The sequence below is a fragment of the Symphalangus syndactylus genome, chromosome 7, assembly GCF_028878055.3.
Source record: "Symphalangus syndactylus isolate Jambi chromosome 7, NHGRI_mSymSyn1-v2.1_pri, whole genome shotgun sequence".
Taxonomy (NCBI): Eukaryota; Metazoa; Chordata; class Mammalia; order Primates; family Hylobatidae; genus Symphalangus; species Symphalangus syndactylus.
The window spans coordinates 101006781-101023669 of NC_072429.2; the positions used below are offsets into that span (position 1 = coordinate 101006781).

General features: G+C 37.3%; 1 protein-coding gene across 7 annotated transcripts in view; it reads right to left on the reverse strand.

The window, feature by feature from the left end:
* Positions 1-6731: 6731 nt before the first annotated feature.
* The window catches only part of UBR5 (ubiquitin protein ligase E3 component n-recognin 5), a 149699-nt gene continuing 139541 nt past the window's right edge, over positions 6732-16889 (reverse strand). For all 7 annotated transcript variants that reach the window (XM_055286944.2, XM_055286943.2, XM_055286942.2 and 4 more), the window contains exons 55-59: positions 14747-14902; positions 13978-14091; positions 11783-11927; positions 10437-10522; positions 6732-7361 (exon numbers count right to left, since the gene is read on the reverse strand). In XM_055286944.2, coding sequence (XP_055142919.1) covers positions 7149-7361; positions 10437-10522; positions 11783-11927; positions 13978-14091; positions 14747-14902 — 714 coding nt within the window. In that variant the 3' untranslated portion in view covers positions 6732-7148. The remainder of the gene's footprint in view (positions 7362-10436; positions 10523-11782; positions 11928-13977; positions 14092-14746; positions 14903-16889) is intronic.

Sequence of the window (16889 nt, forward strand, 5' to 3'; positions counted from 1 at the left end):
AACTGCAACCTCCGCCTCCTGAGTTCAAGTGATTGTCCTGCCTCAGCCTCTCAAGTAGCTGGGATTACAGGCATGCGCCACCATGCCTGGCTAATTTCTGTATTTTTAGTAGAGACTAGGTTTCTCCATGTTGGTCATGCTGGTCTCGAACTGTCAACCTCAGGTGATCTGCCTGCCTCGGCCTCCCAAAGTGCTGAGATTACAGGCATGAGCCACTGCGCCCAGCAATGACTACAAGTTTCTAATCCAGAGACTAGGCAGTTAGCAGTGCCTTTTGCCCATGACGTCTTAGTAGGAAAACAGTGAGTTGTTTTGTACATGTCAAGATCATGATTCTTATGAGATCCAACTGGGGGTTTCTAGTAATGTGGTTCGGAACTGATTGGCTCAGCCATTGATCTGATCCAGCTGTGACAATCTGAAAGCCATACTTAGCAACCCTTCACATTAATAGTAACTAAGTAAAGCAGTTTTTGCAAAAGAATCAGCAAGCAATATAGATTTTTTCTAAAAAATTTCGAGTTCAGCACAGAGAACATTTTCCCTCTTAACTATTTCAGAATAAGTTGCTATGTCTAGGCTAAATGCAGAAGAAAAGAAGTGAGAAAACTTTCTTTTACTCGTAAGTGTGAGAGCATTGGAAGGACAGGAGTTTTGGGTCATAGAGTTGGATAATAAGACAGCATTTCAAAGGTGCAGAGTTCCAGGTGAGATAAAATCAATAGGTTACAACAGTATGTTCCTAAATTGGATTGAAGTTGGTCATTTGAATCCATTCAATAAATTTAATATTATACCAGGCACTGGAGAGAAAAAGGTAATCGAGACAGAGTTCCTACACTAAAGGAACTTACAGAGTAGAAGGGGAAATCAAGCAGATACATTGTTCAGACGGAGTACAAAGAAAGTAAAACCGCTTTGTCAAGGTGGAGGGTGGAGGGCAGGTCAAGGAGAGCACCTCAAAGAGGTGGGTAAACCGGATTCTGAATTATGAATAGGAACTAACCATTCCAAGATGAGGGGCCATAGAGAGTGGGCAGTAAGGTCAGAGGCAGCAGTATTTATACAGGCTCCAAGGTGACAGAGGTCATAACCAACCAGGGGACTGCAAGTCTTTCAGTATAACAAGATAGCAAGTAAATATAAGGCTGTAAAGCAAGATCCAATCATGAAGGGCCTTGTTGAGTTTGAACTTCATCTTACATAGCCCTCTGTGGAAAGTCAGTGTATCTTAAACAGGTGAGTAAAATGGTTAATATGCATTTTAGAACTTGTTCTGCCTCTACATATTAAAGGGAGCAAAACAAACAGAAACCGGTTAGTAAGCTCTTGACATAATCTAGGTAGAAGGTGGTGACAAAGTTAGGTAATGATAGTGGATGTGGAGAAAAGCAGATTAACTCAAGAGTTCAATATTTAGTAACTGTAGGGCTTGATGGTTAATATGAATGTTAGGGTAAAGAGGGAATTGAATGATTCCGTTTCTGACATGGGAACTATATAATTTACTGATTCATAAATGATTTTTGACGAGGCATTGTGGTACACACTGGGCTTAAGTGAAAAAGGACAGAGTTTCTGATAGCCTCTGCTATTATTGTGTAGGGTCACTAGGAGAAGTCAGACAATGAGCACATAAACTAGTTTCAGATAGTACATGGATGGACCAAGAGTGGTGAGAGTTGGCATATCTGTGAAGCTTTTAGGGTAAAGTCATAGCTATGGGAGGGCAGGGGCCCTCTTGTTACTGTACTCAACTTGCATTGGTTTAGGGCGTTAGCAGTAGGGGAAAGTACAGAATGACAAAAAATTGCACAGAAACCTTAATTCTTTTTCACTTTCTCAGATCGCTTAAACACTTCAGCTGCTGTACCTTAAGCCTGGCAAGTTTTTGCCTCCCTTAAACAGGTGTCCCAAGATGAGGTAAAGTTTTATTTTAAAAATAAGAGAATCAGTGTTTTACAATCCTTCTAAGAATTTCATATGATCAAGAAAATGTACATTACTTCTCATCCAGGTCAAGGACCATAGCTTTTCTATATAGTGCTCTACTGCTGCACTTATTATAGGTAATATAGTGGTTCCAGATAATTTGGTACCTTTTAGAAATAAATTCTTTCATTCAAAAAATATGAGTGAGAGCCAGGTGCAGTGGCTCATACTCCCCTAGCACTTTGGGAGGCCGAGATGGGTGGATCCCCTGATGTCAGGAGTTCAAGACCAGCCTGACCAACATGATGAAACCCCGTCTTTACAAAAATACAAAAATTGGCCGGGCACGATTGTGAGTGCCTGTAATCCCAGCTATTCAGGAGACTCAAGCGTGAGAATCGCTTGAGCCTGGGAGGCAGAGGATGCAGTGAGCCGAGATCGCACCTCTGCGCTCCAGCCTGGGCAAAAGAGTGAGACTCTATCTCAAAATTAAATAAATAAATAAATAAATAAAGTGCTTGCTTTGATCAAGGCCCTGTATTTCGGGTTACAGAATTTCTTTTAAAACTTCTTAGTCAACATTGGACGTATCTTTTTAAATGCATGCTTCTCCACTTCCAGAGTATATATAAAAGTTTTTAGTGGATAACTATCCTGACCTAAAGTAAATGTTAACCTTGAGTGCTGTTTTTTAATTGGGTAAAGCTGCTGGCATGTCATCCTTATGTAGCAGGCACAGTATTTGCAGTATTCAGACTTCTAGACCTGGTGCTAACCAAATGATTCTACATTAAGTGGCTTCAGTCTGTTGTGCTTTTTGAATGTTTTCTAGCTTCCTTCATCTTTCTAGCTTCCTTGATCTTAATTTTGCTGTTTCTGGTCTGTGTTAAAGCAGGAACCTGATGATCAGAAACTCTAGGAATCAAACCCTCTCCTTTTAATCACTGTACTTGGACTTCAGTGCCTGTATTTTGAGGCCACTATGACTTTTTTTTTTTTTTTTTCAGATGGAGTCTGGCTGTATCTCCAGGCTGGAGTGCAGTGGTGCGATCTCGGCTCACTGCAACCTCCGAACGCCTGGTTCAAGCGATACTCCTGCCTCAGCCTCCCGAGTAGCTGGGATTACAGGCATGCACCACCACACCCAGCTAATTTTTGTATTTTTAGTAGAGACGGGGTTTCACCATGTTGGCCAGGATGTTCTCGATCTCCTGACCTCAAGTGATCCGCCTGCCTCGGCCTCCCAAAGTGCTAGGATTACAGGCGTGAGCCACGGCACCCGGTTGACTGTTTTGTTTTCATTGACACCTCCATACCCCAACGTGTTCCTTGGTAGTTGAGGATCACTATGACTGTTTTTATGTAGGCAGAGTTTTTAAGAAAACAACATAAATTTAGATATTCCATAAAGTTACTAAAAAGTTAATATATTAAAGGTGATTGTCACATATGCCTTCTATTTCTACAGGTAGTAACAGTGCCTGTGATTTCATTAGACAAAACTGAACATATAAAAATGTAGTTGGCTACCTGGGAGCCTGAAGCACTTTGTTTACAGATACTTTCTCAGGGCTAACTCAAAACACATCTAACCAGAACCATGCCATAAGCTTGCCAGAGAATGACGATGCATTTAAACACCGTAAATAGTCACATTTCATCTTCCCCATTGAAGACAGCATTTCAGATACAAGTACATGGCCTGGTAATGTTTTTCCTGAAGAGATCCTACTTGTATCAAAGTCAGCCTGTAGCAGTGCAAACTACTGACTTAAAGTTTAGCAGCTAGAAATAGAGTCTGAAAAAGATTCAGAAAATTGAGTTATTTTACCCATGAAACAAACATCTGCCCTTTTAGAGCAAGCAGCTCTTTATACCTTATGAGAAAACTTAAGAACAAAAAGTTAGCTTTTCATTTTAAGGTACCATGGTTGATTTTAGACAGTTCTCATATCTTCAGAGTGCAAATTATTATCCTTGGGGAAAATTATGCAGGACAAAAGTGTTTTTTAGAAATATTTAGCAAAAATGTATGAACTACTGCCTTTTCATAATGCAGCCAGGACTTTCATTGGAATATTTGATTATCCTATGACCAACTCACTTATACCTTCCACAGAATAGTATAGCACAACGTGTAGTATATACAAGCTCCAGAATGCTTGGAGATGTACCTCACTTTAGCACTAATTAGCTGTGTAACTTTGAGCAAGTTGTTTAACCTGTGTCTCCATTCCTCTCGAGGATCATAATAGTCTTTCTCATGGGGTAAAATAATACATGTGGAACACTCAACAAGATGCATGGCACACAGTAAGTACTGTAATAAAAGTAATTTACAGAAACAGAAGATAATTTGCTTAACCCAAGATACCTTCAGGTAAATTTAAAAGTCACATTTTAAATACATTCCTATTGTTTTTCATACAACTATCACTTCTGTGGTAATCAAATGGTGTTTAAATAATCTATGTTTGTGCCTACTTACGTAGGTTAATATAAACAGTAAAAATATTTTCATTCACTACCCAAGCACAGTCTATTGAAGGCACTTCCAACCAGCCCCTTATCGGAGGAAGAATCCAACCTAGGACTAGTTTATCAATAGATGTACTTTTCCATAGGTTGTAAGTAGTTGTAAGTAGAAAAGGTTTGGCTCTCAGGAGCTTTCAGTGGGACATTTATATTTGTAAATAAAAAGGAAATATTCTTTGGGCAGTGTTTCAGAATCACCTGGGATGATCTGCATGAAGATTGCTGGCCTCCACCAAAGACTTACTGAATCAGAAAGGCGGCAAGAGGATGAGGAATGCTTAAGAATCTGCATTAACAGACTTTACAACTGAATCTTACAACATACAGAAGCATGGAAACTACTGCCTCAAGGGATTATCTCAACTTGAGTTTAAACATAGGAATTGCTGACTATCTTTAAAATGTAAAAATAGTCTTTATGGGAGGGATGTTGTTTGGGGGCAGCTACTAAATAGTGAAATCATTCCTTTAAAATACCCTCTCAAGTCTGCCCCAGTTATCCATTTTACTGGATAGTCTTGGTATCCAGATGATTTAGGGAAAAGAATAGTAGTAGCAAACCCTGAAAACACTCAGTAAAGTTCATTCTTGGTCTTCTCTTCCTAAATTTGTTTTCAATTGTTACATTTAAACACTAAACAAGACCAAAAGAGAACTTTATTTTACATGTCTTTATTTTACATTTAGAACCGTTTTATGATTTACTTAAAAAAAAAATCTTTTAATATTACTAAAGTATTTTTTAACCAAAATCTTGATTTCGGAAGACTTAAGACATTGTGCATTATTTTAAATATTTTCATTTCAAGAACTATTAAAAATAAATTCACAATTAGGGTTTCAAATGTCCTAATCATATCTAGTTTGTTCTCATTTAATATTTTATCAATCCCATCATGTGCATACAGAAGGTTAAGGTGATATATAAGTTTTATATCTTTCAAACACATTGATGCTAATCAGCTCTTGATCTAATTACTATTTCATTTATTCAGAAATAGCATTTAGACATAAAAACCAATGTCTCACTTTGTAAAATAACCTTTGGCTAATTTACATACATCTAATACAGCGTGTTATATAAGTTTTAAGTAATACAATGAGTCACTACTATCATTCAGTTTTAAATATTTTTAGTGTTAACAGGGCTGAGAATATCATGTGGTTCAGTCTTCTGAAGGAAGTTATAGAATAAAAGCATAGTGCCTTTGAACATGAAGACTATCCTCAAGGCAGGAAGTCCTACAAAGGAACTGAAAGGAGAGATTCCAGAGAATTGCTCTCCTCATTTTTACTATGTAAAGTGACTGTTTTAAGTCACTTCATTGAAGACTTAGTGAAGAAAACAGTGTTATTATGCCACTGAATAAAGCTACTTAAACCAGAGTAATTTTGGGATATTAATCCTAGGCTACATAATTAATAGGTCATAAAAAAAAAACCTGTCAGTTATTAGGTGTAAGTTAACTTCCTATGCCAAGTAAGGGGTCACACTTCACTTCCCCCATTTGTAAAAAGAAAAGGTGGCCAGGCCAGTGCCATTTAGGATTCTCTGCTAACTGTAAAATGTGGACTGATTTTCTTCTGTTTCTTATAGTCCAGGTGTATATAAACTTCCAGTTCTTTAAATCAAAATTTTTATGCACATAACCATGTCAGTGTATTGCCCTTAGTTTAAAAATGTACAACTACATAAATAAAAACTATTGTTTCTTCAATATTACTTGACATTTCTTCTGTAATTTATTTAAAAAAGTAAATGTAACAAGATACTTAAAAAAGGCTAGATACAAAAGTAGTTAAGCTGCTCACGAACATTTAAAATTTTCCAAAATGTATCTTCAATAATCATGATCTTATAAAACATTTTACAGTTATCAGAAAGTGCCCAGGCTGAGTTTACATAACTGAAATACCTTAGTACAAATGTCTAGTTAGAACTGAAGTGCAGTAACCTCTTGAGACTGACTGCTCATTGAAATAGGGATACAAAGAAAAAGTTGATTGTGATAAAAGTATTGTGCATTGGCCCCATCATATGTACAAAAAAAGTGCCCTCACTCAAATGAGCAAATTACATGCAAAATATTAGTGATATCATTTAATATCCTAGAGCTCAATGCAGTCAAACCGCAATAAAAGTGGTTTTTATAGGTAAAAGTGATTTCATCTCTTAAGATCTGAACGTCGAGAACTTTTTTTACAAGTTCCATATACATGATACACAGTTGCAGCCAACCACAAATTAAACACCATAAAAAAAGTTAAAATGAAAACACAGAACATACTTAATTTTTTATTTTGAAATTCCCTATTCCCTCTATACAAGAACCTTTGCTGAAACAGTTTCCACAAAGGCAGCAGTGAATTTTCAGAACATTTACATTTTTTCCCCCTCAGCAAAAAGATAAATCACAGTGTAAATTATGTTGTTCTGCTGTCATCTTTGGCTGGGGTTAGACCCAGAAGTTGGTGACTAGCAAACCAATATAGCCAAATGTTGCTAGTGCTCCTTAGGCCTTTAAGCTATAAACTCAGCAAGGAATGTCTGCATTTTATCTCTTTAAGGTACCACTAGGGGGGTATGACAGCATTAACTTCCATAAACTTTTATAGACAAATGGAAAAAAATCTACAAAATTCGCTAGTAATATTACACAGCAATACACACTTTTTATACTCTACACAAAACCAAAATTCTTGGTCTTAATGGCGAGTAACAATTTCTGTTTGAGAATCTGTTTAGAGGAATAGAGTGGGACGTAAAGTCGAGAAATGCAAGTATTTGCAGTAGGAAGATGTTGGTCATCTGGTGGTCTTATTGTGATTGAGGGCATAGGCTGGAATCCTTCTTCACTGGCTGGCAGTGATGGGCTTGATGTCCAAAAGTAAACCTAAAAAGGAATTCAACAGGTTAATATTTAACTCTTAACTCTGGCAATATATACACAAAGCCCTATTGTTATGTTAATAAGCTAAAAGGAGATATTATTTTGAACTGGGTTTTAAATATATTTTCTTGTACTAAAAAGGAAAGGGATCATTCATACCTCAAGACAGGTTTTTGTTGTTTTTTTTTTTCCCCAAAGGAGTAAGTCTAGAGTTAGTAGAGGAAAAAAAGGTGACTTTCTGTCACTGAGCCTCAGTATTTTCATCTGCAACATGAGGCCGTTGGACTAAATGGTTTCTAACAGCCTTTCTTGCAGCTAAATTCCATAAAGTGTCTATTAGTGGAAAAAAGGCTGCCAAACAAAAGATACAGTCTTAGGTTCAAAACTCACACAGGTTATCTTAAAAAGTTATTTTGCATTAAGGAGCAAAATAATGCAAATAATAAATAAAATAACAAAGCAAAAAAGTATTTACTACTACATTGTGATACAGAATCATTTTATAATAGTAATTATTGGGGAACATCTATGCATCAAAATTCATGCAATAAGCCATATTAACACTAAGTTTTATCATACCTCTATAATAAAACTTTGTGCAACACAGTGTAAATGATGCTCAGTAAATGTTAACTTACACTTTTTAACTTAACCCAGGATATGCCTCCCTGAAATATTTTGCTGAACATGTAACTTTCCTCATCAAGCCATCCCTTCATACATACCATACATACATATGCATCATTCTTCAGTGTCTGTCTCTCTTAAGGAAAAGCTTTTTTTAATCTAATCATTTTATAATGCACAACTTAACAATGAAGTATATCCAATTTCCTAGAATGACTAGGAAACCTAAACAAATATATGATTTCCTGAAGCACAGTTGTATGGGAAAGCTCATCTAGAATTCTATATAAAGGAATAGAAAAAGAAAAAAAAAAAAAAAAAAAAAAAACATAAGTATCAGGATCTATAAAATCTGAAAAGAAATAGAAAACAGGTACTCTAGAGATGAAGCTGATCCAAACCACTCATTTCATAGATAAGAAACAAGCTTAATGTAAAGTGTTTCTCCAAGGATGAATGTGGTTAACCAGGGTAGATGACCTCACTGCTGGATCTCTAAGAAGTTGGAAAAGAAATACTTTTACTAGTGAATTATAACACTCCAAGAGGGAAATAAACTGTAGTGTTACCCAATAACTCTGGAAACCCTATAATTTGCAGGACTAATTAATTCATGGGAGAACTGTTTCAGAAACCCCATTCTTATGTCCTCTAGATGCATCAGGATGAAACCAACAATATGTGAAGGATGACTTCCCAAAAAGAGGAGAAGGGTAAGGGGAAGGAAGATACCATGATATACTGCTTACACCCTAAACACAGGTTTTCAATAAGAGTTTAAGGTTCACAAATTAAAGCTGTTGACAGGAAATTTTGAGGTCTTTATAGAAGGAGATTTTCTTTTTTATAAGATTGAGTCACTAGCAAATTTTTCTTTCAGTAGAAGGCAGAAACTGTCATGAGATTTAAGTTGGCTTCCTGGACTGAGGAAATACTGGTTTAAAAATGGCAGAACTGGGAGGCCGAGACGGGCGGATCACAAGGTCAGGAGATCGAGACCATCCAGGCTAGCATGGTGAAACCCTGTCTCTACTAAAAATACAAAAAATTAGCCGGGCGTGGTGGCAGGTGCCTGTAGTCCCAGCTACTGGGGAGGCTGAGGCAGGAGAATGGCGTGAACCCGGGAGGCGGAGCTTGCAGTGAGCCGAGATTGTGCCGCTGCACTCCAGCCTGGGCAACAGAGTGAGACTGTCTCAAAAAAAAAAAAAAAAAAAAAAAAGGCAGAAAATTGAAACTAGGGAATAGATTAAAATAGATGACTTAGAACTTATACCAGATAGCCAATCATTTCTATTTCTGTTTTTGGTGGTTCTTACAGACTTGATATGGGGCTTGTCTTAAGGAAACAAGGTGCCCTGAATCTAAAGACTGACTAAAGGTGGTAGAACTTAAGCTATTTAGGTGATCCTGAAACCAACAGGGACAGTTATGGTATTGGCACTAGTGGGAACTTTTAAGAGCCACAAGACTGGAGAAGTCAAATGCTGACCAATTATATCAAACCTACCTGGGGAATAAACTAAGTCGAAATTACCAGGGTGGCTAAAAGCTGAGAAATGAACTAGGTGGCAGTTAGGACTGCTGAACAAACCTATCTCGCCACAGCAGAGAAATATTAGAATACACTTAGAGCCATGTAAAGATTCAGGAGTGCTAAAAGCATGAATTCCCCTCCTTCCCTCCACCACCCCCAAAATAAGCTTCTGCCTGAATGAAGGTAACTGGGAAATCTGCAAGTTTTTTCTTTCCTGCACAAGTAACCACTTCCCCTTATTCAAATAAAGGATATATCTAGAAATCCGATAATTTTTAACTATTTCCAGAAGTGGTCTAGTTTAGAACTAAGGCTGGTTAGACAGGGGAAATGTTCCAAGAACCATGAAGAGTATGAGTATAGAAAGGATCTTCCAGGGTCTTCTAGATAAGGAATGTCCTTCAAATTTCTACAGGAAAGTCTGCCGCATACTGCCTTTCAAGATTAATGGACAGGATGATTTGGTTATGGTTTTACTTGATGGGTGGACATAAGTTCCCACTGAGAGGTAGACTTCCCACTAAGATCAAAGCTTCTGTTATCTAATTTATAATTCTAAGTTAGCTGGGGCTCTGTACTAATAAGATTTTGAAAGATTTAGTACCCACATATCACAATTAAGCTACTCTCTTCCTAGTATGCAGATATCAAGATAATACTCAGAAATTCTCTCAAGGCTTGGCACTAGTCAAAAGGATTAAGGATGTATACAGGGAGAAGCATATGTAGGCAGTACAATAAAGAAAGATAAAAAGCCATGTTGCAACAGTAAACTGGTATCTTCTGGGACTAAGGACAGCATATTAACAGCTAAATGTACTTCACTCTGCTTAGAACTTTAGTAATACAGGCCATCATACATGGTATTTTTAAATTTTATATTTCCTCCTACAAATCTTGTGAAATTTTTAACTTACAAGATCTTGTCGTTCTGTCATGCTCATCTTCTCTACTATTGACCAGAACCAACGCTTGAACTGCAGAAGCTTCTCAGCATTTTCTCCTAAGAATGAAGAATGTAAATAAAATATACTATACCAGTTGTTGTTATTATCTGTAGAATATTACTAATCTTCTTAGAATAAAAGGATACAAGATTAAAACATTATTTAAGACTTGGGGGGAGCATCTAATTCCTAATACAGGAAATTAATAGCATTTGCATAATGTAAAACCTCTACAGTTCATTAGTCAATCCTGACTCAATATGACCAAAACAAATGAACCACCAGCCTTAAAATTGATATTCACATGAGTTTAATCTCATCTGTATGTCATTATTCTTATGATCTCAAGAAATGCAGATTCTCATTCATTCACGGGGCGGGGAATGCACAGAGGGGAGACCAGAGATTCTGCCTGTCTAAAATGCTTTCAGCTGATGCCAATGCTACTGATCTGAGAATCATACTTGGAGTGGCAAGATCTTAGGCAGTTTCTTTGGATACTCTGTTTTCCTTCCTAAATTTTTGGTTTGTAAATGAGACAAATTCTTATTAGTATTAAAAACTGTATTACAAGGTAGCACAAAAACTATTACAATATATAATTTAGCTGAAGCTGCTTGCAAAATAGGAAAAATGGGGAAAAAGTCAGTACCTTTGTGCATATAATAATCTTGGAATATAGGTATAATCCTTTCACAGAGAACTTCTTGGAGCTTCTAATGTACAGTCACAGCTAAAAAGCCTATTCCTAGACCATAGGACTTTCAAAAGAAAGAACTGCAGCAAATCAAACACTGGAGATAAAAGTTTTTCTTTCAAGAGGACTTTCACTACCACTCCTTATTCTTCTAGATTCTAGGAATCTAGGAAATGTTTGTGTGCTACTGTGTTTTTAGAAGTGTGATTTGGGTCCAGCTCTATAGAGCAATCATCATACAAATTCTTTCATTAGGGAGTTTAAGCAACATGAATCAGAAAAGCCCAGAGAGTTGTCACATGGATTACTTTTTCTTAACCAGTATATACAAATCCTTTTTTACACAGTTGCTCATCATGAAAAATTTTTGTTTGTATTCATATTTTTTGAAACCTAGAAAAATTTAGCAGTAAAAGAGTTAAGAATAACCTAATGCTAAGCCATCGAAATACTATTTACTTCAAACGTACCTTTAAAAACAATGTAAAAAATTGTTTTAATGCTTGAGTAATACAGTAATTTCCCAAACCCTATAAATAGGTCTCAAGAACTAGAAACTCAGAAAGTGCTGACTGACCTATCTATATAGTTCTTTAAACATTTTTTTAAAATGTCCTACCTGATTCATCATTGAAAGAGGTGAAACTGATCAGCATTTGCACATTGACTTCACCGCAGCCATTTACCAAAAGCCTAAAATCTTCTGCCGTTAAATCTTCTAATGAATTTTTTGGAAGCACATCTAGTAGACCTTTCCTCATTGCCTAGAGAATTTCAGAAACAATAATACTTCATTTTCCATGTAACATTTATTTATATTATTAAAGCACAAGATATAATTTTAGCAGCCTTCTCTAATAATGTTAGTTCCCATTTTACGCCAGATAGCAAAAAAAAATTCAGTCCTGTATTTTTTTTATTTCTTAAGATTCAAAAAAGAGAAAGGCAGGAAGTGGGGAGGGAAGGCATAGTGAATAAGCTATGGGTTCAAAAGTGAAGTAGTATTATATACCAGTGGCTTAACAATTTTAAAAGTTATGTTAATAACAAACAGGCTAGTCATTAAGAATAGCTTCAATCTTTCAAAAGTGCTATCCTGTCAGCATCTCAGGAAAGATACATTGACAACAGCAAACCTCCCAGATACAAACTCAAAAGCTAGATGCTTACTGAGAAATTACCATGTGCCAGGAATTGTCTTAGTATCTTACCTAATTCAATTTAATCTTATCCTCATTTTGCAGAGGAGGGAACCAAGGCACAAAAAACTTAATTTGGTAACATCATACAGCTAGAGGGTGGTAGAGCCATGACTTGAACTCTAAAAGTATGACTCCAAAGCCTGCACAATTACTGTAGCACAGGGATCAGAAACACTCAACACCATCAGTCATAAAGCTATATAAACATTTTATAGGCTGGGTGTGGTAGCTCACGCCTGTAATCCCAGCACTTTGGGAGGCCGAGGTGAGCAGATCACAAGATCAAGAGATCAAGAGCATCTTGGCCAACATGGTGAAACCCCGTCTCTACTAAAAATACAAAAATTAGCTGGGCGTGCTGGCACGCACCTATAGTCCCAGCTACTCAGGAGGCCGAGACAGGAGAATCACTTGAACCCAGGAGGCGGAGGTTGCACTGAGCCAAGGTTGTGCCACTGCACTCCAGCCTGGTGACAGAGTGAGACACTGTCTTTTAAAAAAAAAAAAAAAAAATTTTTTTTTACCCTGGATGGGGAAAGAATTAACATAGTAGGATTGATGTTACTTTTTACAAGGGCCTGACTAGTAGGGCTGGCATTGGCTGGTGTCTGAGAACTTGGTTTTTGCAATATTCCAACATTACTAACTGGTAAGGCTGTTTTGAATGTCTGGAGCAATGAACCATGCTGTATCAGACTGCCTGGACTATTTGTGCAAACAATGCAGTTCAAGATGAACATGTGCTTTCTTCAGGGATTCTGGAATTTCAGTAATCATGGCTGGTTGTGCAGATAGAAAATGCCCATGGAACTAGCCTCCAATAAAAACACTGAGCTCTGACTCTAAAGTGGGCTTCCCTAAGCACAAACAACGTATACATGTTGATACATTTCACTGGTGGAAGAAGTGTGTTCTTGGCAATAACTCATCCCCCTGCTTGAGACAGAACTTTGAAAGCCTGCACCTGGATTCCTCAAGACTCCGCCTAATGTTTCTTTTTTCCCCTGCTGATCTTGCTGTGGGTCCTTTTGCTACAATAAACAGTAACTGTTAAGTACAACTGCTTCTGAGTCCTGTTGAGTTAATTTTAGCAGGTTACCCAAAGTAGCTTTGACAAATAAAACTAAAGCTGTTTGCAGTACCAAAATGATTGTTTTAGGGTCCTACCGCTAGGACAAAGGACTAAGATATATTATTTTACGCATACATTTTAAAATATAAAGACAATTCTTTATCTGACCAGAATCGAAGCGATGGAAACATTTTGGTATAAAAAGCCTTTGTACCTCTCAGTCTGTCTCAAAAACTCTACCGCTAAAACAGTAGGACCCTAAAACAGTCATTTTGGTACCATAAGCACCTTTTCCACACTTTTGTTTGCCGAAGCTACTTTCTCACGATGACGTGGTTTTTCCCAGTAGTTTTATCAAAAAGAAAATAGGTACTTGGTCTGGATTCTTAAATTTAGGTGTAATTTACATTGTAAATAAATTCCTTTTGGTTTAAAAAATCTGTCCTTTTATAAACAAGCTGAATATACTTAGCTAGTTTACCACACATTAAGACACAAATAGCCTCATTGGATCACGCAACACTTTCTAGAAACACTTACATGTAAGGGCTGTTCTGCAACTACCAACATTCTGTGTTCTGCATATTTCCGCACATACTCATATACATTCTGTGGAGTGACTGGTATATTTACACCATTAGGAATGAGTTCGACCTGTGAAAAATTTACCAGTGCTATTTAAAGGCAATTCTGTCAAAGCAGTAAAACATTAACTGTTTATAAAACTAGTTCCTAAAATTTTTTAATATAAACACACTTATTTATTTGACCAAAATCTAAGAGATGGAAACATTTTAGGCCAAAAAAAGTACAAGCCGCCAGGCGCAGTGGCTCACGCCTGTAATCCCAACACTTTGGGAGGCCGAGGCGGGTGGATCACGAGGTCAGGAGATCGAGACCATCCTGGCCAACATGGTGAGACCCCATCTCTACTAAAAATACAAAAATTAGGTGGGCGTGGTGGTGCGTACCTGTAATCTCAGCTACTGGGGAGGCGGAGGCAGGAGAATTGCTTGAACCAGGGAGTCAGAGGTTGCAGTGAGCTGAGATCATGCCACTACACTCCAGCCTGGCAACAGAGCAAGACTCCATTTCACCAAAAAAAAAAAAAAAAAAAAAAAGTACAAGCACTTCTACCTCAGTCTGTCTCACTAACTCCTGATCCATCTTTAACACCTACGATATCCATCTCTCCTATGTGTACACACATGTTCATTTCTTTCAGTCCCTAACTAAACTGTCTATACATAAGACAAGCAGTTTAACCAAATTCTGTTGCCAGAATCAGAGAAGTGTATATTTGCTTTACCTGTCCTCCACCTTCTTCTTTACATAGGTCAATCGCAAATGCCAAATCCATTGCTGAGAAAACAGCATCAGCATCTGAACTCTGAGACGCGAGGATTAGTTGCCGCAAACTCTCATACATTACAGGATCAAAAAAAGCAAAATCATGCCAATTGACCTAAAAAAGTAATCATATGAAACTCAGTTATGAAAGAAACAGCATCTTCATTCACTTAATTTGTAAATTAAAATCTGATAATTTTATCTAATTTCAAGATATACTGATACAGAATAATTTCCCACTGTGTATATACAACTGTTTAAAGAGGTTAAGTTTAATAAATCTTTGGCTCTGACAATATTTGCTTTTCAAAGTATAAGAAGGGTTATATTTTGAAAAAATATAAAGCCAAAAACATAATAGTTTTGAAGTTCCAAAACTGCAAAACTTTGCACTACTTATTAAACACCAATTATGGGGAGCAGCTGGCTCTGAACTTAATATACATCGTATTTATTCTTGATAGTAACATAAAATATAGATTATTAAATCCAGATGATAAATCTGGCACTCAAGGAAATTTAGTAACTTGCCCCAAGGTCACTTTATTGGGTTAAACTTGGGTCTATTCGATTAGCTGTTTCCTAAACCCTGCTGAAGGCTCAATATATCAGCAATTTCATGTTGCCAAGCTTTGAGTCTAGTTCTTTAAATAAGAACATTTTAGCTGGAACACTTTAAGAATTTAATAGGGTCAGAGTTAAAAAGAAAAAATCATAATATGATATTCTTGTACTAACAGAAAATTATTCATCAGTAGGTCTGATTAAAGAGAATTATTAGGAGACTACAGCTTTAACATGCTTATTTATCAGATGTGTGACATGTACCTCTGGAAAAAACTCTAACATAAATCCTCAAAGCCATTGGCTGGACGTGGTGACTCACATCTGTAATCCCAGCACTTTGGGAGGCCGAGGTGGGGGAATCACTTGAGGTCAGGAGTTTGAGAAAAGCCTGGCCAACATGGTGAAACTCCATCTCTACTAAAAATACAGAAATTAGCTGGGCATGGTTGTATGCGCCTGCAGTTGGGAGCTACTTGGGAGGCTCACACAGGAGAATCGCTTGAACCTGGGAGATGGAGGTTTACAGTGAGCCGAGATCACACCACTGCATTCCAGCATGGGCAACGGAGCAGGACTCCATCTCAAAAAAAAAAAAATTAATTAATTAAAGCCGTTGATAGGTTCTTAGCTGTAACTCTGAAATGACAAACAGCAGGTTCTCAAATAACATCATTTCATTATAATGTTGATAAGAAAAAACTGGTTTCATTTCAATTAGAGTTGCAGTTTCCAAGATCCTATTGACGACAATAAGAACTTACTCAATCCCAGCTACTCGGGAGGCTAACTCATGAGAATCACTTAAACCTGGGAGGTGGAGGTTGCAGTAAGCCGAGATCATGCCACTGCACTCCAGCCTGGGTGACAGAGTGAGACTGTCTCCAAAAAAAAAAAAAAAAAAAAAGTCACTTAGTCTATTCCATTTATTTTGTGTCAAGTAATTTCTCTAAAATATTTTTAGGAACGTGGATAGTTTTGTTTTAAATCAAAAGCTGCATAATTAGCATTGTATATTAATTTTAAAGCAAACGGTTTTTCTTTTCCCCCTGCCATCATAAAGGGAGGTGCAGGCTATCAAACTATCAAAACACATAAAGAAGATAAGCTAATTCCATCATCCAGAGATCAACATTGAGCATGCTGTGTTGTACTTCTTACATTCTTTGGCCACCCCCATGTACCTCTTATATGTATTTTTCAAGTTGGAATGCTCTATTTTTTGTTTTGTTTTGTTTTTTGAGATAGGGTCTCACTCTGTCACCCAGGCTGGAGTGCAGTGGTGCAATCATGCCTCACTGAAGCCTCAAATTCCTGGGCTCAAGCAGATCCTCCTATCTCAGTCTCCCAAATACAGCTGGGACCACAGGTGCATGCCACCACACACAGTTAACTTTTTAAATTTTCGGTAGAGTCAGAGTCTCTTATGTTGTCCAGGCTGGTCTCAAACTCCTGGGATCAAGAGATGCTTCTGCCTTGGCCTCCCAAAGTGTTGGGATTACAGGTGTCAGGCATGAGCCACTGTGCCTGGCCTGGAA